This window comes from Bacillus rossius, chromosome 1 (genome assembly GCF_032445375.1).
Source record: "Bacillus rossius redtenbacheri isolate Brsri chromosome 1, Brsri_v3, whole genome shotgun sequence".
Classification (NCBI taxonomy): Eukaryota; Metazoa; Arthropoda; class Insecta; order Phasmatodea; family Bacillidae; genus Bacillus; species Bacillus rossius.
Window position 1 is genome coordinate 372005104 of NC_086330.1, and position 25772 is coordinate 372030875.

Sequence of the window (25772 nt, forward strand, 5' to 3'; positions counted from 1 at the left end):
ATTTGACTTTTTTTTTTTTACTCAGAGTCAATCTATACCAGTGAATCGATATAATGCTAAAAATAAAAAAAAAATTCAAATAGTTTTCTTAAGTATTCCTTTTTTCCCTTAAAAAAAAAAAAAAAAAAAAAGTAAATAAGGACCCAAAACTAGTAAAAATATTTTCATATAAACCAATCGAGGATTAGTTACATTCGGACAAGTTAAAAATTTTAATTTTGTAGACATTAAGAAAATTTATTAAGACTGAAAGGAAATGTTTGGAATGTTTTGATACTGATTGCCTTTCCCTTTAAAATATGCCATTACTATTTTCCAATGTTGTAAAAATGTTTTATAAAATGTTTACTAGCTTGAAATGCCACTGGACATGCACAATCAACACAGGAGTTGGGGGCGCTGGACACCGGCTTCCCACCGAGGTGACTCGAGTGTGATTGGCCAGTGGCGATCAATGTGGATGTTGCCGCAAGTCGGTGGGTCTTCACCGACACTCACATTTACTCACCGTTGCACTCGGCCAATCATCCGTCAGCACACCACCCTTCATCGTAGCCACACGTGCATCCCATTCATTCAATTCATGAGACAGAAGTGTTGTGAAATACATTACACATGGAATCACCATATTTTTTTGGAACTTTATTTGTTATCAGTGGTAGCGGGATGGAGACTGAAAGATCTAAGATGCTTCTGCCAGTACTTCACTCTACATAGAGCATCTATTTAATAAAATTACTCATGATAAAAATATAAGCATTATAATATCATTACAGATTTAATTTTTATAAATGTAAAACTGCTTTCACTAATTTTAAATATTCAAAAACTAAGATACAACATTCAAAATATATTTAAAGATATTCAAAATATTTTCTTCCTTAAAAATTATTCAAAACAGAAATATGCATGACTATAATTTGTACAAGTTTGTAAATTATTTATTCACATAAGGTCATACACAAAAATAATTCACGTAGGAATGAAAGATTACTGATTAGGTTAGTATTTATATATAATAAAAAATGAAACTGAAACCACATCTGAAGTAATCAGCATAACATATCATAAATTTTTAAGTAAACAAAAATACACTGCCCACATTAATTAGACAATATTTGTAGATATTTCTGATGTACAAATAATGATAAAAACTTTAAAGAATGACGGAAAAGCCCACGAACATGAATTTGTTCAAAGTGTGCACAGTCATGAAACGGTTGAACACGTTCAGTTTTCAGATGCAGATAGACCGGACAGACGACGGACGTGACTTGCGGAAACAGGAACTAGTTCCTTGCGACTGTTTCCGGCCGGCGATCCGAACAAAAGGAAGGAACGTGCAACCTCCAAAACACTCTCGACGGCTCCACCGAACAATCACAACTATTATCCATTCATTTCACCATTTAAATAAATACTTTATTTTTAGTATAACTTAAGAACATGATCACACAGCTGGTGCATGTAACATTTACAACTAGCGCCAACGTGCCACCGGCCCACGGCAGCACTGCCACCACACCGGAACCGCAGCAGTGCGGCCAACTGAGCCGGCTCACCGCTCTACTCTCGCTACATCATGACAGCACACATCGATACTTCAGTCAAGTTCCCACGAGCCCAGTTAACAGCTATTCGTCACGGGTAGGTCGACGTCCGCTAGGGTGGTCTTGTTCTTGCGCTGTTTTGCACGGGCCACGCAGTGCCAACGTTTCCCTTCTTCGCAGGTGCGCCGACACGACGGGTTTAAAAGAGCGGCAAACCGACACGTTACGAACGGGGGAGGGGAGGTTCCGGCGGCCGCTACTTACTTACGCCAGCTGGGCCCATCAGCTCCACATGGTGGTTTTGCTTCTGTGGGGGCAAAACGAGAGAGGCATCCATGACAGTCAGCTCCGAGCACGCTCGCCCGCGCCGTACATTGCAAGTGCCGCGCGCAGACACGCTTGCCTCGCACGCCGGTGGTGACGTGACCGAGTGGCACTCATTCTTCAACATGCGTCCACACACACACGCGCACACTAGCCGACACTGAAGCTGCACATGCTGTTCAAGTGCAGTGTGTGTACGATGGTGAGTGCTTTTTGTTTTTGTTGTGTTTTGTCAGGTTTTTCGTGTCCTGTCTAAAAATATCCATGATCGTTATCATATAGTAAGTTAATACGTAATTATTTTTACTTTTTCTGAAACAAATTCATAAATGAATAATTACAGGTACATAAAAATATGCAATTATTAAACCAAAAATCTACATTTCAATAGTTTAGAGTGATTAGTTTTCATATTTGATTTCCACTCTATAACAGTATTTACTATAAAAAATGCACTAAATCAATTTGTACCCCTGACAAAAGAACGTTGTATACATACAATTCCCTTAATGGGACAACACATTTTGTATAGAAATACGTATGTTACTAAAAACAATTTTATATGTCCACCAAATAAAATAAAAATCCTTTACATAAAACTTAGGTTCCGTGTACCTCACGAATGAAAAAAAAACCACTTGCTTCAAGAGACTTGAGCTGCGACATCAGCCGAGCCACAAGCCTGAAAGAGGGATGATTCCTGGACAATTAATTTATTTCAAGAAAATTTATTTAATTCATTAACTTGTTTAATGCAGCTATGAAAATTCTACCTTAGTGCATGTTAGTTTACTTTATATTAAAAGTTGAAAATGTAAAACTATTGAAACCCGCTGTAAACACTCAAAATGACTCTCTACTGACTGCGAGTCTGACACACCTAAGACCTTCCAACATTGTTCTTTTTGCATTAATAATTGAAGAGTGAGAACTTAACGCTCGAAGTAAAGCGATATTAAGTGGTAAATGTTGAATGTCTGTAATATTTAATAAAAAGTATGCTTTGATAATATACTTCCTTGTAAGTGTATGCTGATAAAATTATGTGTACTCATTTACATTTTAGGTAAAGGTGAACATTTTATAGTGTGTACTAGAAATTTATTGCTGTCAAATGGAATATTTAACTGATTTAAAATGACTCGAAAAAAATTTACTACAACAAAATAAGTGCCCTGCATAAAATAAATATTTAAAAAGAAGTATGATTTAGTACATTTATCCTTGATTTAAACTAAATGAGCCAAGTATAACGAGTGTACAGAAATACATGTAGCAAACACTATGAGATTACCCTGAAAGTACAAAGTTGAGAAGTATGCTAGCTACAGCCAGTACGATAGCTATAGTTAAACATAAGAAAAGGTACAATGATTGGTCCAATTTTTATTCATAATGTGTGCAATTTATGAGAGTTTGAAGCACTGTTTCAGCCATATTTGTCCAAACATAATCTCACACCTATAAATAGTACTATAAAGTACATCTAATGGGTATTCTCAATAACCTCACAAGATATTTTTAAGCAGCCTACTTTGAAAATTTACTAATCATCTACATTAAACAATAAATATAAACAATCAGAAATTCCCCCCCCCCCCCCTAAAATTTCTTTTATCATCTCCCGAAACAAGTTTTGAATCCCTCATACATTTTAAGGAACTAAATAGTGGTAAGATCAGTGAAAATCAGAGAAAATGTGGAGTTAAAGGCATTTAAAGAGGCTTTGAATGATTTACAACAATGTTTATAAAAAAAAAATCTGTTTCAAAAACCCTCTACCAACTCCACTTTTCATTTTGTTGTTCATTTGTAACTTTCCATAATCAAGCTTTAATGTTGAGTCACTTTTTACAAACATGTGAAAATTTGCTGTCCCTACCGGTTGCTATCACTCAATTAGGCCTACATGATAATGTATTTCCTATGGAAAATTACAGGACATTTGAAAATTTTTTAAATCAAACAATTTCCAATCGCATCACATTTTCAGCTGGATTTTTTTTTTTGCATTAAAGTTTACCAAGTCGAAATTCCCCATCCCACCCAGCTTTAGTCGGCACTCATTCTGTTTGCATTGTTCACGTCACGAGAACATAAAGCTCTTGCTTGCGGCTATCAAGAGAACGCTCTTGCCGAGGACTGTGTGGGGAGTGTCCTGGCAGTGTGAGCTGTTCTCGTTGAGCTGCCGGGAAGGTTATGGTCTACGACTCGTCGGCTGAGCACCGTTCACGAACATGTGACTTATGTTCCATTAACAATACATAGTAGACCTGTGCAAAAATTCTAATTTTCAAATATAAGTAGTAGTTTGTTGTTCTTTTAGGATTGGACGTTGAATACTAACACTTCAAAAAAATTTAAATATTCATTTGTTTATGAATATTTGACATCGCATACCTTGTGAGCTTGTCATACATCAACGTTCACTGTCACGGTGAAGTCAATTGTGTGACATAAATACCCCGTTAAAATGTTTTAACTGGACTGTATAATCAAAAGCATGAGCTATGCTTGGTATTATAAACGCACAACTATTCAAAGTTAAATACCGTCTCACGGAGCAATTTTTTTTTCCTTACTAGTCAAATTTGGAATTCGTATTTGTAATCGATTCAAACTAAACTGATACTCCCACAGACCTGATATACATAGATCTATTATAATCAGGAACTGCGTAAACTATCAGGGAGAAAAAACCTGAATAGATGCCGAGGTTTTTGTTCATAAAAACACCGTATGGTCTGGGAACATGCATGCACAAAAAAAAAAAAAAAAAAAAAAAGGAGAGATTTACCATAAAAAAACTATCCAAAAAATGCACTCGACCATTCATAAAACAGCATGAAATTAATTTTTCTTACATTGAAATACCTGTCTCTTGAATCACCTTTATTTAAAATATGTCGATAAAATTAATTTCCAATTGTGCATATTTTTTTCTACATCAACATACAATAAAAAAATAAAGTAAACAGAATATTTGGTTGTAGAGTAACCAACCTACAATGAACAAAATATAGCGACTGAATCAGTGTGTGTTCCATTACTTCTAACTGGATACAAGTCGGGGGGGGGGGGGGAAGTTTTCTTCTGTGTTAGTTAATTGAACACAATCTATGAATATTTATTTCAGACGTTGGTATGCTTGTATTTTTCTTTTTAAATGCAACGTTAACCTTATAAACTTACAAAACAAAATTTTACGTTTTAGTTTTTTGTAAGATTTACAATTATCTTCTTCTTATTTGTGATTCTGTCAAAAAAAAGTGGCACATCTGCATCTCACATCTCAAAACAAGAAGAAAATTGTTGTGCTAGTAATTAAAACCTCCGAGTGTACACTGTGCCAATCAGACAACTGTATAGCTGCACGCCAATATAAGTTATGCAAGTATAATGTACGATGGTGAAGGATGAAGAAAAACAAGCAGATGTATAGAATCAAGTTCGTGAAAGTGATTCTGGTGTAGAAGAATAATAAATTTACTATTTTTCTGTAAAGGGGAAATCCAAACGTAAAGGGAGGCCAGATTTCGAGGTTGGTGTCTATTCAGGTTCAGCCATTCATCTAGTCATATTAATCTTGTTTCTAATGGAATTAAACTCAGTGAAACCATGTTGAAAGTTTTTCAAGGGGCTGCATTCAAAAAACTTCTTGGATGGAAAAAGTAAAATTTTCTCTCATTCATGTATATGATTGAAATTAGTGATGGGTTGTATCCCAATCTTCTGGAATCCGAATCTTGAATTATACCCCAGGGAGTACCTTGACTGTACTCACGGAATCCAAATCTAGGTGTCAAAGGTCAAAAATAAAATAATATACAATAAATAAAAAAAATTAACTATAGTATTGAAACATTCTACCCTTTAAATGATTCTATCACAAATTAAGTTTCCAGAATCAATACATACTGTAAAATAATTTAAATGATTACGTACATGTTAAAAGTACTTTATTTTGGGAAATGGTAACACAACAGGTATGAAGAAGAAAAAAAAAGGGGTTAGTAAACTTCAGAGGTTATAAGTAGAGACAAGCATATTTCGCAAATGCGATAAAACAAATTTTTACGCGAATTTGAGTATATTTTAAAGAATAATGCGAATTTCTCACATTTTCGATAACGCGAAATCCTTGAATTTTTGGCAAACAGTCAAAACATTTTTCTCATTCGAACACGGCAATTAAATTTGTAAATACAGTAACAAACGTGAAACAACAACAACAAAAAACCAAAGATAACTACGCACACAGTGTATATCAAGTTGACGAACAATACACAGCACACAAGTTTTCCGTTGCGGAAATAAGTCGTTTGATGGCACAGATCGTATCGATCATGAACAAAATGGTGTTGTGATCGTGATCGTGATCGTGATCGCGCTCGCGAGCAAGCAGCCGTGTGTATGTTCAATATATTTTGATATTCGGCTCGTCTGGACAGTCGATTATCACGGAGTTTACAGCAGGTTGTTTCTCGAAGCGTTGTTTGTCCATTGCGTCCATGTTTATTAACCAAATACCAAATTTAAAATGCAAACACGGTGACGATTTGTATCATTCTGTTGTGCGCAAGTTAAAGTTTAACGGGTCGAATTTTGTTATAGATAGTTTTCAACATCTGTGAAACAAATTAAAGGTGTACAATTTAAACTTCGACTAAAACATTAAGCCTATTAAAATGCCTAAAGTGCCGGTAACTGCAAAACAGCGTGCCTCTGAATTTTCTCAACACGGACTTTATGCTAGTGATTCAACTACACTTTTTTGTCATCACTGCAATGTCACCGTCTCTTGGGATAGGAAAGACTCATGTGAAAAACATGTAGGCAGTGAAAAACTCAAGAAACGTGTCTCTTCATTGCAAGGCTCATCTAGTACGTCTGAACACCAGTCGTCAATATCTTCAGCGTTTCAGACAGCAAAAAATAATGTCCAAAAAGACAAAAAGTTGGAATTTATAAAGGAAACAACAGAGACCTTTATAAAGGCAAATATACTCCTTGAAAAGCTGGATGATCCTAATATCAGGGCATGGCTGAACAAATACATCAAAGGTGCTGGAGACCTGCCACTTGCGAGAACAGTCCGTGAGAAATATGTAGGGGACATAGCCCAATGCAGAATTGAAGATGCCAAAACTGCATTAAAAGACAAAAAAATTGACATACTGTGCGACGAAACAACAGATAAAATGGGTAGGTGTGTATTTGTTGTTTTATTTAGAATTCTGAATTTTCAACAGGATAAACCAGAAATATTTGTTGCAGGAGTGAACTTTCTTGAAGCTGCTAATGCCACAAACTGTGCGAGGGCAATTTTAGATTCACTCAAAATGTACAATGTACAGTATGGTGATGTGCTCTCAGTAGTAACCGATGCTGCTCGTTATATGACCAAGGCTGTTAGTACTCTCGAAGTAATCCTTGGAGACCAGTTAACGCATGTCCAGTGCTGGGCACATAAGTTAAACCTTGTTGGCAATGTCTGGGTGAAAGAGTTGCCTGAGTTGAACAATGCTATGAGCAAAATAAAAAAATGTGTTCAACAACACCAGGAAAAGAAGGCACCTGTATTCTAGCTTTCTTGAAGAAAAGCATGGAGAGAAACGTCCATTGTTCCCACTTCCTGTTGTTACTCGATGGAATTCCTGGTTCAACAGCTTTTTTTGTGTAGCAGACTACATACATGACATAGTTGATTTCTACAAAACAGATGAACTAAAGGCAACACAAAATTCAGGGGTTGAGTTTCTGTGTCCACTCACAGAAAATGACATTTCTCTCATTCTTTGTCAAGCTGTCTTTGTGAAAGAGCACGCCAAGAGCCTTGTAGAGCTAATAAAGAAACTTGAAGGTTCTTTGTATCCAACTGCCCATTTACTATATGGGGACTTGCAAGATATAAAAAAAAAAGTGAAAACATCACTCGTGGCATTTATTTTGAGGCAACCAGTAGAGCCTTGTCTAACATGCCCCCTGCTAAAGCTGCTGAAGCTAAAGTGTCCATCACAAGAACAGCAACACAAGCCCTTTCCAAACTGAACTCTATCATGACAACTGACCGAAGTAGAAAGAGATTTTAAGCAATTCAAATTTTTGGTCAGGAAAGTTTGTTGCTTGCTAAATTAAACCCAGAAATGGTGAAGAAACTGAAAACTGTCCATAGTCTCTACTCCATAAGCACTGAAGAATTAACAGCTTGTTTTGGACAGCTTCAGGACATTGTTACAAAACAAATGGAAACAGACAATTCAGTGGACATAGTGAAGTCATTGAATGTAGTAAAGCTGTCACAACCATTGTTTGCTTCCAGCTGCCTTGAAGCCATCTGGATGCCTTCTGCAAACATTGACTGTGAACAATTTTTGTCCTCATATAACACAGTCCTAACAGACCGCAGGACAAATTTAAGTGAGGCTAATTTGTGTATCATGGCTATTTTTGCTTTCGAGAGCTAAAGTTTGAGGATTTTGTCCCATGTGTTTATGTCACTATTTTAGAGACTTCATATTTATTCTTGCTGGTTTAGATACTAAAATATTTTCAATTACTGTATGTAAAAAGTGATGTGTAAATTCAATTGTAAATTACTGCTGCTAGTGCAACTGTACAATGCAAGAATGTGTCCAAAATTTCAAGGTATGATTAGCTTAATTTTTTTAATTTATAGTGCTAAAACTATATAAAAAAATAAAACTGCTTTTGATGTATGATAACACCACTTTTCAGGATAAATAACAACAAATTTTGCTAAAAAAAATAAACCCCAAAACTGCATGTCTCTAGTTATAAGTGTTTAATATTTAAGTTAATTTTATTTTCTTTAATATTTTCCTTTGAATCTTTTTCCTCAAATATTGAATCCTTCAATTACTAAGGATTTGATGGTATTGGAGGAGTTGATTAACCCATCTCTAAATATAATTAAATGAATCTAACAATATTAAATATACTGTATTATATAATAACAAAATGTTTAAATTTGTTACTAAAAAATTTTTATTCTAATTTGCATATATGTTGAATAATAAAGTACCAAAAAAGAACAAATTGAAGTTGTAAGTTAGACACTTGCAAATGTCCCCAAAAAAGAATTTGCGCAACAAACACGTATTTTAAACTTGCGTTTAGTGAGGGATGAGCCAATCAAATCCCAAATAACCACTTTTTGTTACTTTCAAAAACTAATACAGTAGAACCCTGTTATAACGAATCTGAAGGGAGTCATTTATATGTTCACTATAGAGGGGAAACTTTATATCTGGGAAAACCTTTATATTGGCAATACATGCTCAAAAGCAAAATCTTAACTACACATAGGCCTAAGCCAAGAATAGAACGAATGAAAATACTCAAAGCAAGTTTTATGAGCAAATGCATATATTATTTTTAATGAAGTACCCATGTACAAACTTTCTATTACCTAATGGTTCTTGGACATCGGCGTATTATCCTTTTTTCAGGCATTTAATACTCTGTGACGTTTTCGCAGCTTGAGAAAGAAGATTGTTCAGCTTGTTTAATATTGTACTTAATGTGGATGTTGCAATTCCCAGTTCCTTTGCTATTAACACGTGCGGGACAGTGGGATTGGAGTCTACCTTTTGAATAATGTCCAGTTTATCTCACACAGATAATGCCTTACGTTTTTTTCCGCGTTTTTACATTTTTTTATGTACGTATTTCTTATTGAAGCACATTTGCAGCTTAATAACACTCAATTCTTTTTACCGTCAAAAGTAAATAAACGAAAAATAACGAGTCTGGCGCATCAAAGATCACTACGTATCATTTAGTATCGCAGTTGCTAAAGCTGGAACGAAATTTTCTCACTTTCTATGGAAAAATTTAGTCCATAGAGTTCTATCTAGTAGTAGTCTTACGAACCTTACTCGATCAAAATGTCCGAAACGTGAACGATAAAAATGAGACGTAAAAATATTGAATTTGCTGCTATAATGTAAATACGTATTTGTGTGGTGGTAATTTATGTTTAATTTTGATAACATATTAAATGCAGGGAAAACTATTTTTTATTTTCACCTGATCACCATTTATGGCTACACGTAGCCTACAGAGGCCACTCGAATACGACTTGTTTATAATATGCACAGTGGACAATCGAGTAGCGTATTGCGGAGAAAAACTTCAATGTGATCCAGAATAGACGTTTTGTGAAAAAACTTGTAATTATATGAAAATATTTGAGATAAATGTGCATTATGTCTGCAAAATTTGTTCGTGGTACACGGGAAAACGTATCAACATTGACAAAAGTTGTGCGCTATATCCAATAAATTAATACATAACCTCACATCATTTTGCCGGGACTGAGACGGAAATTCACAATAAACGGGAATTCATTATAGGCGGGTTCACTATAAACGGGTTCTACTGTATATATTTTTAAAATATATATGTACCCCCTTATGTATTATTAATTTTATAAATGTATGTTATTCTCAATAAACTTTTCCCGTAGGGTATGAGTGTTTGTTGTGTTTGATTGTTCATTTGTGTCCGTGTCCAGTGTTTGTTTTTGTTCTTTGTGATTGTGATTGTATTCCTATTTAGAGTTGTTACTGTTTTTTGTATCCATCGCGCACACCTTAAAAAAATTGTTGGTGTGCATGGAAATAAATAAATAAATCAATGCTATTTTCTTGTAAAACTGGACTAGATCTAGGTAACGACTTGTGAAGACACATCACAGCGACCAAGCGCCACAGGCAACCACACTTGCACACACACACGAGGCGACAGTCGGGCCGGGCGTGTCTGCGCGACGACAGACACAAGAGAGCAGAGTCGGTACTCACAGTTTGGTCTTGGCGGGCAGGCTGGCACCTCCGGCACCCGTCTTCTTCTTCTGGTAGCGGTACTTCTTCACGTACGCCTCCACCAGCGTCGCTATCTTCACCGGGTTGATCTCCCCGCTCTTGTTGTGGCAGATCTGCAACGACGCGCCAGACCGCCAACTCAGCACAGAGCACGTCTCTCTCGCCTCCCACCGCCGAGGAAGACACGCCGCCGCGCCGAGCACGTACCTTGGGCACGGAGCGACGCAGGATGTCCTTGTACTCCTCCTTGGTGATGTGCTTCTTGGTGTAGTGCGGCTTCAGAGACATCTTCACCTCCTCCACCACGCGCTCCTGGCGGTTCAGCTTCTTCAGGAACTGCAACACCACAACCTAGACACTACCTCACCACTACAGGACACATCATGCGGGAAACAGCAACAAAACAGAAATACAGTGTTTTATCGCACAATCGTTGCATATCTTATACTAAAATCAAGTTTGAAAAGAAGGGGTGAAATGTTTATACGAGAAAAATTTTTTTTCTTAAGTAAAAATATGCATAAAAACAAAACCCATTCATGGAAAGTACGTTTATTTAAAAGTGAAGCATAAAAGAGCACGCCAAACAATTTAAATTAATAAGTCGTGCAACAAAAACCTTTCTTCAATTTTAGATAGAAAAACGAAATCTGTGACCCGAATGCGACATGAACGAACGCATAACTATCGTCGTAGTACACATTTACCACGAAAGAGTGCGGGCAACAGATGTAGTTAACTCGGCACTCGACAGAGAGCGCGCATTGCATGCAATCGGCGAGATTTCGATATTCTGCTACGTGTGCGCACTCTATACGGGAAGCAACATAACCAAACATGAATTATGCCAACTGGCACTGGCTGCATATTTGTAAGTGGTACACTGTGGCGACGCAAACGAACAGATAAAGGTTATAACGTTTAAAAACGTCTTTAAAAGAAAATTAACACATCAGACAACTGCGTATTTCCGTTAATTAATTAAGTGGTAATGTCCGAATAAATATTAGATTTATACTTTAAAATACAACGCTTTATACAGAAAAAATACCTACGTTTACGCAAGAAGTTTTTTTATCCAAATTTTGACGCCCTAAAATATAGGTGCGACGATTATGCAATAAAAGAGGGTAACAGCAAAATTGGAGTCCAAGCACAATACCATCGAGTCAAAGCAATGCATAACACTGAAATGCATAGCAAAATTCACCTCTATCACCTCACTTTTGTCTATTAAATTATAGAAACCCTTTCATAAATCAATAGTTTTAGTTTTTATTTCAAAAAAATAAAATTTTTGTACAAGTAAAATACATAAATTATTTACTTTCTATGTATGTTTATTTTTTCTCTTCAAAGTAAGGTAAATAAAAGCAGTATATAACTGATAACATAAGGACATGACTAGAGGTCTACAGAGAACCATCACAAGAATATACATGTATGTAAGATTTAAGGCATTTAACAATGAATAATGAATATTAGTTTTTTTTATTTGTATTAATAGTACTAAAATAAGTGAAAAAATTATAATTTATATTTGAAAATATGTTGGCACCAAAACTAAACTTAAACCACATAATCAATCAAATAGTTTGCTAAAAAAAATATTTAGGTATAGTATTTCCAATAAAACCATCTCATGTTCTGATATTTAAGTAATTTTGAATATAAATAATAAAAAAGCAAACCTTGACAAAATATAAAACCATAAAATCTTGGCTATAGAACTTGCATTAAAAAATAAGAAAAGCTTAGCTGTACTTTTATTTCTCTTTATATTTATAATTTTCTTGTGAACTAAGGAACATTACAGAAAAATAGTGAATATTTTAGTTAGCTGCAATTTTTTTTTCTTAACGTCTTTTCATCAATATACACAGTACTGTTTTAAGTGACTTACCTCGAATTGTTAAAAAGTTGATTAACATTATTGCATTTGATTTGTACTTATTATTACACGTATTTAAATTTTTAATGACAAATAAGAAGAAATCAATTATTTTTATTATAACATTATTTTTTTGATAACACCTTAATATCTTTGCTCTACTTACGACCAACCACCTCGTGATAGTTGCGGATCTAGTCTTCTGTAATACGGGGGAAGGGCGTAAGTGTGGGGAGGGGGGGGGGGGTGTGTGTAGACACACAAGTGGGGGTTGCGATTGGTTCACCCTCGTAAAAGGGTGATGAGGCGTTCTTCTGGCACAGAGCAAGCCGCTAGCGCTCAAATTTTTCGTGTGCATTCTGGCCTTTACCCTCGGCTGCCATGGTGAAGCACTGCGCTTCCTGGTTTTTTTCCACTTCGCTCGGAGTTCATCACTGCAGTCTGTTTTCAATTCCGTACAGTTTCCCGTTTTCCAGCAGGTTGCGTTTCACATTGTACATTTCACCTGTACGTTTCTGTAATGAAATTTTTAAGGAGACCAATGCTCATCTGTATCATTTCTTTCTATAACAGCAGCTTACTAAAACTTTTTTTTTAAATACCATTGCACTGTATGGTCATATTACCATTACACCGATGTTTGCTGCTCTGGGGATCGGGAAAGCTGGTCCGGTGAGCCCCTGGGGCCAAACAACTTATCACCTTGATTTGCTTCTGTGTTCGTGTGTCATTTTCAGTGATGGCTTCCGAGCTTCCGACAGCTCTGAGCTGGCCTCTGCTCATGCCCAGTTGCTTGCCGACGCAGTCCCTACAAGCTTATGATTGCCTGCCTGTTCTGCTCTGTGGCTTAGTTTGCTGTGCCCCCGGTTTTTTGCCCTTCAAAAAAATAAGCACTGCAACTCAACGTCCAACTAGGAATGCGTGTAACTGAGTTACTTCATAAAATTTCACATCATAATTTGAAATCGCAACGGCTTGTGCAGTGTAACTCGGCCTTGTATGGTTGGAATTATTGACTTGCTTGTTTGTAAATATGCCCAAACGTTATGTGTTACAATACTTTTTTTCATTTACATAAAAATTTTATTAATTGAAGGTGTGTTTGTGAGAAGGACAACTAGAAAGAGGGGCGAAGGTGTGAGTGTGTGTGTCTGACTTGAGGCGGTAAGTTACACAGGTATGGGCAGAGGCATAGTAGTTATGTTGTTCACTGCCATTGGCCCATGAGAAACACTTCCAGTCCTGCTAGCTTCAAAGCACACCCATCAGTACCACAGTCACGAAATACAATAAAACACACGTAAAGCAAACATAATCAATTTACTGAAGTAGCTTGGATTATGGGTTGTAGCCGTGTCCTTGGCGAATAATTCACAGATGTTACGGACGACATTGCAGTCGCCATCATCAGGGAGCAGTTACCTACAGTAGGTAACTGCTCCCTGATGATGGCGACTGAAATGTCGACCGAAACGTCGGCGAATTATTCGCCGAGGACGCGGCTACAACCCAGAAGCTAAGCTACTTCAGACAATGGTCGTGAAAGCCTGCGAACATTAATAATCAATTTACACCTAATACTAGACTCTACAAAATAATAAACACATTTATACAGCAATGAGCTAATTAATACACCCAGCAAATGGTTTAAAAACTACACAGGTACAAAACAAATCAGAATTAAGGAAAGCCTTTATGACTATCATTTTATAAGGTAAGCATCGCAAGATTGGATTCTTAAATCTCATTGGGAGTAAATTATTTTAATAGCATACCCAACAGCCTAACTGGATTTAACTTAAATATACTATACAAACATTTTTGTACCATATATGTAGCAAACAGCGGGGACACACCACAACGCCGAACGTACAATAATGCAGAACGTAATATAACGCCGAAATGCCAAATTGACCACAACGCCGACAGCTAGAAAACTAGTGTGTACCACAACGCCGAATTACCACAACGCCGAAATACATTAACCCCGAAAAATGTCATTGCAGGACTGCCACAAATGTTAGGTTAGGTAAGGTTAGCACACAAATTCATTCAGTTGTTTTTCATTTTGCTCCTGTGGCCCCCTCTTTCGGCGTTGTGGTACACAGCAGTTTTCTAGCTGTCGGCGTTGCGGTCAATTTGGCATTCGGCGTTATGGTATTCGGCGATATTGAGCGTTCGGCGTTGTGGTAACGACCCGCAAAAGGTCAACCGACTGTACGCATGAGAGTATAATACAGCGCTGAGAGACACATCACAGGGTTATCCGTTCCCAGGGAAACAGAGAACGCTCTGTAGTTGAGTGACCGGTCAACCAGTGAGGCAGCCAGCGGGGAATACCTTGTCTTTGACCTGCATCTCGACGGCGGAGCTGGGCAGCTCGTCCAGGATCTGCAGCTGGTCCTCGTCCATCTTGATCGCGATCTCCTTCTTGCCGCTCGCTGCGACACAAGCAACGGTCAGCAACTGCCCGCGTCCTCTCACAGCAACCAGTCACGTTACAGCGTCACTCCACCGCAAACACTGTTCACATGCTCGTCTCTACTTCGTACAACATAACACTAATAATTCTAACTCCTATAGTTCTAAAAAAAAAATTGGTTGTCTGTAAAGTCTGTTTACAGACCATAGTTTAACGTGACGTCATAATAAAACATTGATGAAATGATTGCATACTTTTATGAATAAAATTGAATCATTTTTTATGGAATTATCACTATTTTGTATGGATACAAAGAAGGAGTGAAATGAAATCTACAATTTAATTGATAAATTTAATTTTATTTTCACTCATTAATTCAAATATGTTTGTTACTGTAACGAAGAGATTATTTTAAATATAACTTTTATACATGTTTGCTATTTAACTTCTTCCAATCTGTGTTATTCTTTTAAGGATAGGACGATGATAGGAAAAGTAGGAAACAAATGGGAGTGTTTCAAGTTTAATGTGCCTCGAAAAAGTCAAATCGATGGTTGTTCCAATCGAGTGGAAGAGAGATAGATGCGGCGCAAGCGTACAATGAGTGTAACGGGACACAGCGTAACGGGACAATGTGCATTACGGGACACTTTTTCGTGCATGCAGCCGGCCTTCATCGATTTATTAGACTTTGTCACGTCAAAAATTAAGATAACATTAGAAATACTACCAACTTGTTAAGTCTATGATCAGTTTCCCCAACACATTAGCAGCCTGACAGCGCCCGTGCCTGGGACGGGACAGGCTGGCGTTGGCAACGGCACATGTTCACCACTGTTAATCCCAGTCTGTTCCTCGTGTGTTCCGAGCAGTCCGAGTTTAGTGATGTCGTGTGAAATGAATACTAATTGTAAAATTTAAGTTGGAGATTTGTTAAAAGGAGAACAGACATGAGATTTGTGGTCAAATCAAAGGGATGTAGGACTGCATAGTGGTAAGAAATAACTGCAGTTTCTAAGTTGTAGACAAATATCTAACTATAGTAATTTATTTTTAAAATAATATTTTTAAAAGGCCAAAGAGCTTGTGATGCTGTTGGTTGGGTCTACTTTTAGATGAAATGATCATCTGTATCCAAATATAAAATTAAAGGAGAGCGGGTACAGGCACGGGAGAACGGCCCTTACAGGCACTTGCTGCCGTTATTTTCAATTTTCTCATTTGGGTGGTTTTCTCTGAAAGCGAAGTTAGGTAGTTGTGTTGCCCCTGCATCCATGCAACCCAGAACTGAAAAGGTAGGAGGGGGAGGTACATACCAAAATTTACCATTTCCATTAATGCTTGAATATTTCTCTGAGACCAGATGGGTTGTCTCTCCAACCAGAGTCAACTGGGACAGTCAATAACACTCGGGAGTTGAAATATGTCCCTCAACAGCTTTGTTTTGCTGACAACCTACAGAATCTAATAAAATTATTTTATATTATAGCTAAAAAAAACAAGCATTACAGTAGAACCCTTACTTTACATTTTTTTTAAAAGGAAAGACAAATAAATGGCTTGAATAAGGGAAAACTGTAAATAAAGGAAAGCACTAACTTTTGAGATGGTATGGCCATGTTTAGAGGATGGGAAGAGAGGCTGCATAGGAAAATGATGGAGTCGAAGTACACAGGAAGAAGGCCCCGAGGAAGACCAAGGAGGAGATGGGAAGAGCAGATAGTTAAAGAAGTGCAGGAGAGAGGAGAATGGAACAGAGTGAAGGATGAGGAAAGGTGGAGGGACAGAGGAAGATGGGGATATTTTACTTTGCTGACCCGGCCACAGGCTCGTAGCAGTTGATGATGACGACTTAATACTGTGTACGAGAACCTGAGGTTTTCGCAGCAGGGTGTTCCGAAGTGGTACGACCCAGCCTACCACAGTGTGGAGACGAATGAAAAACAATACCAATCCTGCACCCAGGAAGCATATTTTCAAAAAGTGAAAGGTCCTTGGACTGGCTAGGAATCGAACCCGTGACTCTTAGTTCGCTGGCCAGAAGCTTCCACCCGCTGAGCCATCAGCTTGTACATTCACTGCAAGATGACTTCACAAACACGATTCACATCTTTTAGAACTTTCTCTGCTTTCTTATAAAATTACTTACTATTATTTGAAGGAAAAAAAAAAGTATTACTGGTCCCATAAAAACCTCAAATACTATCAAATATTTAGCATTAGGAATATTTGAGGTTCAAAGAAATTCAAACACCAACACCTCTAGTTGAAAAGGCCTGTATATAAACTATTTAAGTAATTTTGTGTTTGCCACCATCTCGTGGAACATTTGCAATAAACTAACGAATTGTTTATATACTTAACATGTAATTTTTTTTATTTTAAAAATAAAATTGGGTCCAGGATTTAAGCTTGCATAATAAGTTACGTATATTTGTGAAGAGCTGTAAGAACAAACGGTTGTAGCGTCACGTGTTAAAATTGAGAAAGAAAACTACTCCCTCTTGAGCCAATCGGAAATGCTGACGAGACTCCGGTCAATTTCGACATGCCAATCAACTGCACAGTAAATTAGAAGAGTACAAAGTCTGTTGTTACAAAAACCACTGGAAAAAAAAAATTGAGGGTGAATGTAATGTTAAGTGATTTTAGCTGATGGTACAAAATTGCAAAAATTTGTGATTTGGCGAATATAAAATGCCAAGGAGAAACTGCTTCCAGGAGTTTTAGTAGTTTGTCAGACCAGGGCTGGATGACAATTCTCTGGTAGAGTGGTTGGAAGAAGTCTGCAATCAGAGACCTGGAGCAATGCTTCCAAAAAGGGAATGTTAGTGCTGGATTCTTTTAGGGGACATCTAACAGAGAAAAGATAGACTTAAGAGCTACACCGTTCTGATTATTATTCCAAGAGGGATGTTGTTTTTGAAAACAATACAATTTATTATGTGACTTAGTTTACATGATTATTGTTATTATGTATGGTTCTAACATTTATATTAGTTTGTGTTAATTTTTGTCATGTTGGTACAGGAAGTGTTTTTTATCATTATGGTGAAGTAGGTTGTATCCTTACAGAACCATGTTTTGTGTAGTCTTTCTTGGCTATTAAAAGTCGGTAGGTAATAAAAGTGATGTGTGCTATAAGTAGTTTTACATTTATTTACATGTATATCTGATCACAAATACCATGCCTTCTAACAATTGTTAATAAGATCTTAAAAGACAATCTTCGTCAGCTGTACACTCACATGAACCTACACACAACATTCAGAAGTCATCCGTGGGCAAACTGGTGGAGTGTAGACCTGTGCGAATATCAGTTTTTTAGTTTGAATCAAACAAGAATACCTAACTATTCACAAATACAAATATTGAATTATTAAATAGTAAGAATGAGAATTAGAATCCCAATAAAAAATTTCTTTCAAAATTGTAACTTCTAGAAAAATAGACAAATACTAAAGTGAAAGGCTGGTTAAGTCAGCTACAATAATTAAATGGAAAATGTTTGTTAAATATTTAAATTATGAAATATTATTTTTAATTATGCAGTTAACCTAACTTCACCTAACCAAGTAAACAACATTTCATTTCAGTTTGTCAACCTGCTACTCTACATATTGATTCAGAAAATTTTCACAAACCTCAAAATACCGTGAAATCATTGCAATTTATTTTACAAAAAAAAATGCATCTTTATTTAAAAAGCTGTATTTTCCATTTGGTTATTGAATGAGCTCATATTCACATATTTAAAACCTAGTTATCATGAGTTCTCGTTAACAGCAGCCAGGTAAAGTGAATTTTAGTTCAGCAATATTATAAATAGAATATTTTTGCTAATTACATCAGGAATATTAAACCATTAATTACGTTTATTTTAATTTATACTTGTGTCCGTTTCATCATAGCATACAGCAGGTAAGCTGCTACTGTAACACATAAGGTTAGATTGATTGTATAACTACATATCAATTTACACGCCATTGAAACTATGACAATTACTTCTTTTAATGACTACTTATATTAATTGTGGTCTTGTAGTTTACGGTTGTTGACATTTGTCCATTTTTTCCCACTTCTGGTGCATGGGATGAAAAGAATACAAATAATATGTTGTTTTCAAGTTTTAAATGACAAATATACCTTGTTTCAAATTGTTTATGCAATTTTTTTCCGTTACTGTTTAATGAGACAATAGTGGGAAAGAAAGAAAAAAATTTGCATACATGTTACATGTTTAAAATGTCACTTATTGTTCATACTTTTGATCATGAAAGACCCATTAAACATCAAAAAAGGGTACATATTTATATCTCAAAAATGACTTAACCTCAACAGTGTACATTGGTATATGCAAACTAATGAGACATGCTATGTCAAATATTTGCACAGGCCTACCATTCAGCTTGTTCTACTCTAAGAGAGAACACGCAAGAAGGCAACTCACACTTGATCTTGGACTTGGTGCTGCTGGAGCGGCCGGCGAAGGACCGGGCCTGGCGCGAGGGCCGGCCGCTGGCTCTGCGCATGGGCGACACCCCGAACAGGTTGTCGAACTTGTCGTGGGGCCTGCGCGGAGGCACCGGCAGGGGCAGCTTGGCGGGGCGCTGGCCCGAGGGCCGCGGCGTGGCGGGCGGCTCGAACAGGTCGTCCCCCTCGCTGGAGGCCGGCGAGTACGGGGAGTCGGCGTCGGGGTCTGGCGCCTCCTCGCCGCGGGCCTCCCCGTTGTGGCGCGCGGGCGGGGCCAGCAGGGAGAAGGCCGTGCGGGCGGCGGGCGGCGTGGTCAGCAGGCTGATGATGCTGGAGGGGGTGAGCGAGGGGAAGCCCGGCAGAGGCAGCACGGTGGGGGTGGAGGTGGCGGGAGGCTGCTGCGTCTTGACCGGAGTGACGACCGGCTGCGGAGACACGCTGCTCTCCGGTGCCGCCGAGGCCGGGACCTCCTCCTGGGGCAGACCAGGCTCCGACTCCACGCTGATGGCCGGCAGTGGTTCCCCGAGCAGCGGGGGGGACCGGGGCGCAGACGCGGTCACGGGGGAGCTCTCCTCCACCACCACCACGTCTTCCTGGCCGGGGTCCGGGCCCAGCACCAGCAGGGGCTCTGCGACGGGTGGCTCCCCGGGGTCCCCCAGCAGGGGCGGCGAGGCCACGGAGCCCAGGGAGGCCGAGCCCTCGGCCGGCTGCACCTCCCCGAGCGAGCCCCGTGGGCTGGGCTCCCCGTCCTCCAGGCTCAACTCCATGCCCACGGGCGAGGGCGTCCCCGACTTGGTGGGGTCGAAGGGGTCGTAGGCGTTGGGGGAGATGGGAGGGGAGCGAGGGGTGGAGGGGCCGCGGGGCTCAGGCGGAGTGTTGGGGCCCTTGTGCGGTAGCTCCTCCCCCTCCTCCTCCAGCTGTCCGTCCAGCGCGCCCTCTTCATCCAGCAGGGGGTTGCTCAGCACCCGCAGCTGCGTCTTGGGCGGCGCCAGCGAGAACTTCACCTGGGGCTCCGGGGGAGTCTTGGGGCCGGTGCTAGTCACCAGGTAGCTCACGGGGGAGCGCGAGTCCGGGGTGTGCGGGGCCGATACGGGCGGAGTGGGGGCTCTTTCCTTCTCCCCGGGGCTGCCGATCACACCTTGCTCTGCACCCGGGTTATCATCGCTGTCACTCAGCACTATCAGGTCCGTCGGCGATGGAGTCTGCTCGTGGAACGGAGATTGGTCCAAGTCGATGATCGCCACCGGTTTTTTGTTCATCACTGCTGCGATTCTAGGACTCGGCTTTATTAGTTTCTTCCTCTTTTTATCCGTCGCAGGCTTGTCACTCGCCGGGACCACGCCTTTCACAATCTTTTCCTTGCTGCTCTTTTCTTTCTTTCTTTTGGCGACCTCACTCTCGAACGTGCCATCATGCTTCCTCTTGGCCGGCTCCTTGACCGTGACTGTTGGCAGGACACCGACATTCGCCCCGCTGGTCGTCAGGCTCTTGTTCCCGGGAGCCTTGTTTGTTTTGCTGAAGTTGACACTCACTAAAATGTTGTCTCCAGAAGTAAACACCTCTTTGGAGGGTGCTGGAGATTTCTCCTTCCTCTTTTTGCGTTTTTCTACAACAACAGTCTCTTTAACCTTCTTCTCCTTCCTCTTCTTCTCTTTCTTTCTTTGCTTGTCGGCATCATCCTTGGTGTTGGGCACGATGACCGTCAGCTTCTTCGCGGACTTGGTGATGGTCTCCACCCTCTTGTTCGTGAGAGGGATCCTCTCGTGCCTCTCGCGAGACCACGACCGCGAGAAGGATCGAGAGTACGAGCGGTTCACGTGTCTCACGGACGGTGTCCGAGAACGAGAGTACGACAAGTACGAGCTGGAGTAGGAGTGAGAACGGGATCTCGACCAGGAAGGCGTCCACGTGTGGGACCACGAGCGTCTGTCACGCGTTGTCGGCTTCCTCCTGGCCGAAGTGTTCTGCTCGCGAGAACGAGCCCTCTTCTCTCTCGGCCTAGCCGGAGTTCGAGAGCGCGACCTATGTCGCAACCTATTTATAGACCTGCTGCGCGACTTGCTTCGCGAATGCTTTCCCCTGCTTTTGCTCCTATCACGGCTTAGTCTGCTTCTCTGCTTTTCCCTCGACCTACTTCTTCGAGACCTCACCTTTCCTTTAGTTCTCGACTTGCTCCTGGACCTGTTACGAGACCTGTTATGGGACCGGCTTCTCGAACGACTCTTCGACCAAATTGTTCTTGTCCAAACTGGAGACCGGCCCCTGCCACGAGATACTGACCTCGACCGGTTTCTATTTCTATCATACGATCTATTGCGTGAACGTGACCGAGAGTAGGATTTATCCCTCGATGGAACATCGCGGCCAAATTCATCCCGTTTCTTTCTTTTTTTATCACTCACAACTTTGCGGACATCGTATCTCTCCATATCCTTTCGTTTTTCTTTTTTCCGTTTCTTTTCTTTACTTTCAATGTCTTTTTTAGAAACCTCCTTAGTTTTTGGTGATGGTTCCTTTCCTTTTGTGTCACGATAGTTTCTATCCTTTGAACTTTTTGATGGTTTTTTCCATGAAATGTCCTCATTATCATCCTTACTAGTGCCTTTGTCTTTACTTTTATCTTTGTTTTCACTACTAGTAAGTATAGGTTTTTCTTTTGATGGCCCCTTCTTATCAACTGTGGATTTCTTTTTCTTTTTCTTTTTGTCCTCCTCCAACACCAATTTACCCACTGCTATGTCAAAGTCATCACTACTCAATTTATGAACATCATGCTTTTCTTTCTTCTCAAGTAATTTCTTGTCTTTCTTTTGTACATCATCAACTATTTCACCCTCCTCGTAATCAAGAGGAGCCAATTCTTTCCTGCTGTTCTGCCTTTCATTGAAAAATTCCGTAGTTTTGCGGTTCTTTTTCTTCTTCCTCTTCTTATGAGAGCTCGTCTCACCATCCTCGTGGAAGGTCACTTCTTCCGTGCTGAGGGCATCGTCAAAGTTGATGGCCTCCTCCGTCTCCGAGATGGTCTCTGTCTCCAGCCCCTCCAATCCGGGAGGCGGGACGTTCTCTGGCGTGGTGGCACGGCCACCCACACAACTCTCTCTTACATCTGCAACAGATGTTTCTTTCACTGAACTACGCGAATAGTTATCAATTTTATCTTCTCTTATCAACAAATCATCTCCACCAGTAATGCCTGAAAACCCAACATCTTTTAAAGTCTCTGATTCATCTTGCTGTGTTTCTCTCTCAACATACTGCACTTCATCATCAGATTGGTCATCTTTTTCAACATTGTCTTCTGCACTACCTAGTGGACTCGGAACTATGCCTGTAAGACTTTTCTTTCTGCTTCCATTTACCATCTCATCTTTATCATACACACTTTCATTCTCTTCAGCTCTTTCTACAGATACTATAGCACCTAAACCATTGTCTTCTGTAAGCTCATTTCTAGTGCCTTCAATATTAGATTCACTTGCTCCTAAATCTCCAGAATCCAATCTACAGTCCCTAGCTAAAACCTTTTCTCTAGAATCTTCAGATATCCGCACATCATCGTCAGAGTCTTGGTCCTGCTCCAGCCTCTCAGGCGATCCATCAGATAAAGCTCTTCCTGAACGGTCTTCACACGGAAACACACCGTCCTGCACGTCTGGGGCCTTGCCGGCTTTGCCTTGCGAACTTTCGGGTGGCAGGATGTCATCTTGTGAGGCTCCAGTTAGCAAGGTTTTGTCCTGTGAATCTTCACATGTTTTGTCTTGGCAATTTTCATCTGTCATGAATTTGTCACGCGAATCTTCAAATTTCATAACTTTGTCCTGGGAATCTTGAACGAGCATCACTTCTTTATCCTGTGAGTCTTCACTTATAACTTGTGAATTTTCACCGGGCGTGACTTTATCTTGCGACTCTTCTTCTTGTGGCATGTCATGAAGTTGTGGATCAGCACGAGGTGATACTTGGTCTTGTGAATCATTGTATTCACCTGACATTACTTCATCTCGTGAAGCCTCATTTAGGTTGACTTTATCCTTGAAACTGTTGGACTGCAACTCTTCATCTTCTGATTCTTCGGACTGTAGCGCTTTGCTAGGTGAATATTCCGAAGTTGAGAGTTTATCATTAGAATCTTCGGTAGTGAAGACATTCTCTAGACCCCCGTCAGAACTGGCATTTCCTTTTACATATTCATCTTTCATGTCTTCATCCACAGCCACTTTTGATGCCATAACCTGAGTCAAACTTGCATCGTTGATGTTTTCAACGCACGCGTCGTCAGTGTCTGACAGCAACTTGCCATCGAGGGAGTCAGGCGAGGCGTCTCCGGTGGCTCGCGCCAGGTGCATGCTGGCCGCAGAGTAGATGGAAAAGTTAGGACACTCTGCCTGTTGATCCTCCTCGTCCGAGGAGTCCCGTGCACCTTGCTGATCATATTGCGGTGATGCATCGGGCGAGTACTGCACCAGCCTCCTCGTGGGCGGCAGCGGGATGTTCACTGGCTTCACACTCTCTACCTCCTCGTCAGAGTCCCGCGACGGGCTGGCCGGGTCGTATATCTGCGAGTGCGAGACCTCCGACCGTGCCGGCCCATCATCGTCTATCACCAGCTCCGCGTCGCTGCCCCGTTCGTCGTCGCTCAGCGGCCGGTCCCCGAGGTCCATGAGCATGGCGGGCGGGATCGGCGGAGGGGGCAAGGCCTCGTACGACCTCTCTGCCTCGTCTTCGGGCCCGGCCCCGCCCACCTCGATGTCGCTGTACAAGTCTATCTCGTCGTCCTCGTCCCGCGAGCGCACGTCGTCGTCCAGGTCGAAGGACTCCACCGAGGTGGGAGCTATCTGCTGGTGCAGGAGGCGAGGGGGCAGCGGCGGGGGACGCAGGCTGCGCACGGGCGGGCGTGGCGGACTCATGCGGAACCTCACCGGCCCCCCGCGGAACGTCATCGGGGGCGGCGGCGGCGAAGGCCGAGGGCCGCTCAGGTAACTGGAGTAGCCGGCTCGGGAGCCTCGCGCATCGAACCCCGACACCGGGGCGAAGCCGCGCCCCCCTTGATAGCCGTGGAAGGACGAGCCCGACCTGTAGCGGCCGGTGTTCTCCGGCGGGGCTCTCGAGTCTCCGGAGCCTCCGGTCCTCCCGGAGTACACCGGTGCGTGAGAGGCGACCTTCTGGGCGTGGGCGGGATCCTTCACGTCCAGCTTGTCCTTGCCCTTCACCTCCAGGCTGCCGTCACGCTTGATGGTCACCTCCGCCTTCTTCGAGTGCCACACGGACTGGCTGTCCAGGATGCTGCTGACCAGATCGCAAGGAGTCGCCGGTGCAGTGAGGGCAGCCTTCCTGCTGATGTGGCGCAGCGCAGAGGTGCGCGACTGTGCCACTACGCACACGCCGCCCCCCTCCTCCGGCTCCGACCTGCACATCCACACACGCAGCCGGCTCACAATCTAGCTAGCCTTCACAATCACCACGCAGTCGACTGGACTTCAGTGCATTTGTAATGGCATGTATGGTTGTAGTTTTTAACACAGCGGCTTTTGCTCACACTGTAAATAATTCCTAACATTTTACTTAAAAAAATAGACACAATAAATATTGCCAGGTGGATAATTTAATTCATAACAAAATAGTTTAAGAATGTTATATTTTAAAGGGGTTATCTGTAGAACTTTTTGTTTTGTTTTGTATAGATTAAATACCTATCTGATTTTATAACATGCTTTTGCAGGTGACTTTATTGGATTGGACCCAGAGGGGAATGAATAAAGAGGGAAAATGAATTATTTAAAAAAGCTATATCAGAGTGATTTGTAATAAATTCTTGCGCTTCATTGACATGGTAGAGTCGCAGAATTTATATTGTTTCTAAATCTTAATTTTATGCAATATATATCTGTAGACACCATTACATGATTTATTATTTTCGACCAACATATATAACTTTCGGGCACTGATACTCTTGAACAGTCAACATAGAGCTGACCACGAGAGAAGCCGGGAGTGCCCACTTATTGACATTGCAAACGCTAACTTTAGCAGGAAATGCAGTCTGTTAAATTGTAATGGTACATCATTGGGAATTATTGTGATGCGGGTAATCAACGCGCTCTCTCCTGTAGCTACTCCGGTAAGAATATGTTTCTCCCCAGCTCTGATGTACGGCCTTGTACAGTTCACACAATCTCGGTGAATAGAGGTTACGCAGCAGCACCACTGAAACTCCAACCTTCAGCTCCAGTTTGTGGGCAGGCAGGTAACCCCTAAGCAAGACG

General features: G+C 40.7%; 1 protein-coding gene across 4 annotated transcripts in view; it reads right to left on the reverse strand.

Annotated features, from left to right (window-relative positions):
- LOC134528469 (PHD and RING finger domain-containing protein 1-like) overlaps window positions 1-25772 on the reverse strand; it is a 174598-nt gene that overhangs the window by 76276 nt on the left and 72550 nt on the right. For 3 of the 4 annotated variants that reach the window (XM_063362117.1, XM_063362116.1, XM_063362115.1), the window contains exons 12-15: window positions 19487-24915; window positions 14955-15055; window positions 10931-11059; window positions 10703-10836 (exon numbers count right to left, since the gene is read on the reverse strand). In XM_063362117.1, the coding sequence (XP_063218187.1) occupies window positions 10703-10836; window positions 10931-11059; window positions 14955-15055; window positions 19487-24915 (5793 nt within the window). Of the gene's footprint in view, window positions 1-1396; window positions 1858-10702; window positions 10837-10930; window positions 11060-14954; window positions 15056-19486; window positions 24916-25772 lie in introns of those variants that run through there. The other variant, XM_063362118.1, reaches the window with a different exon arrangement.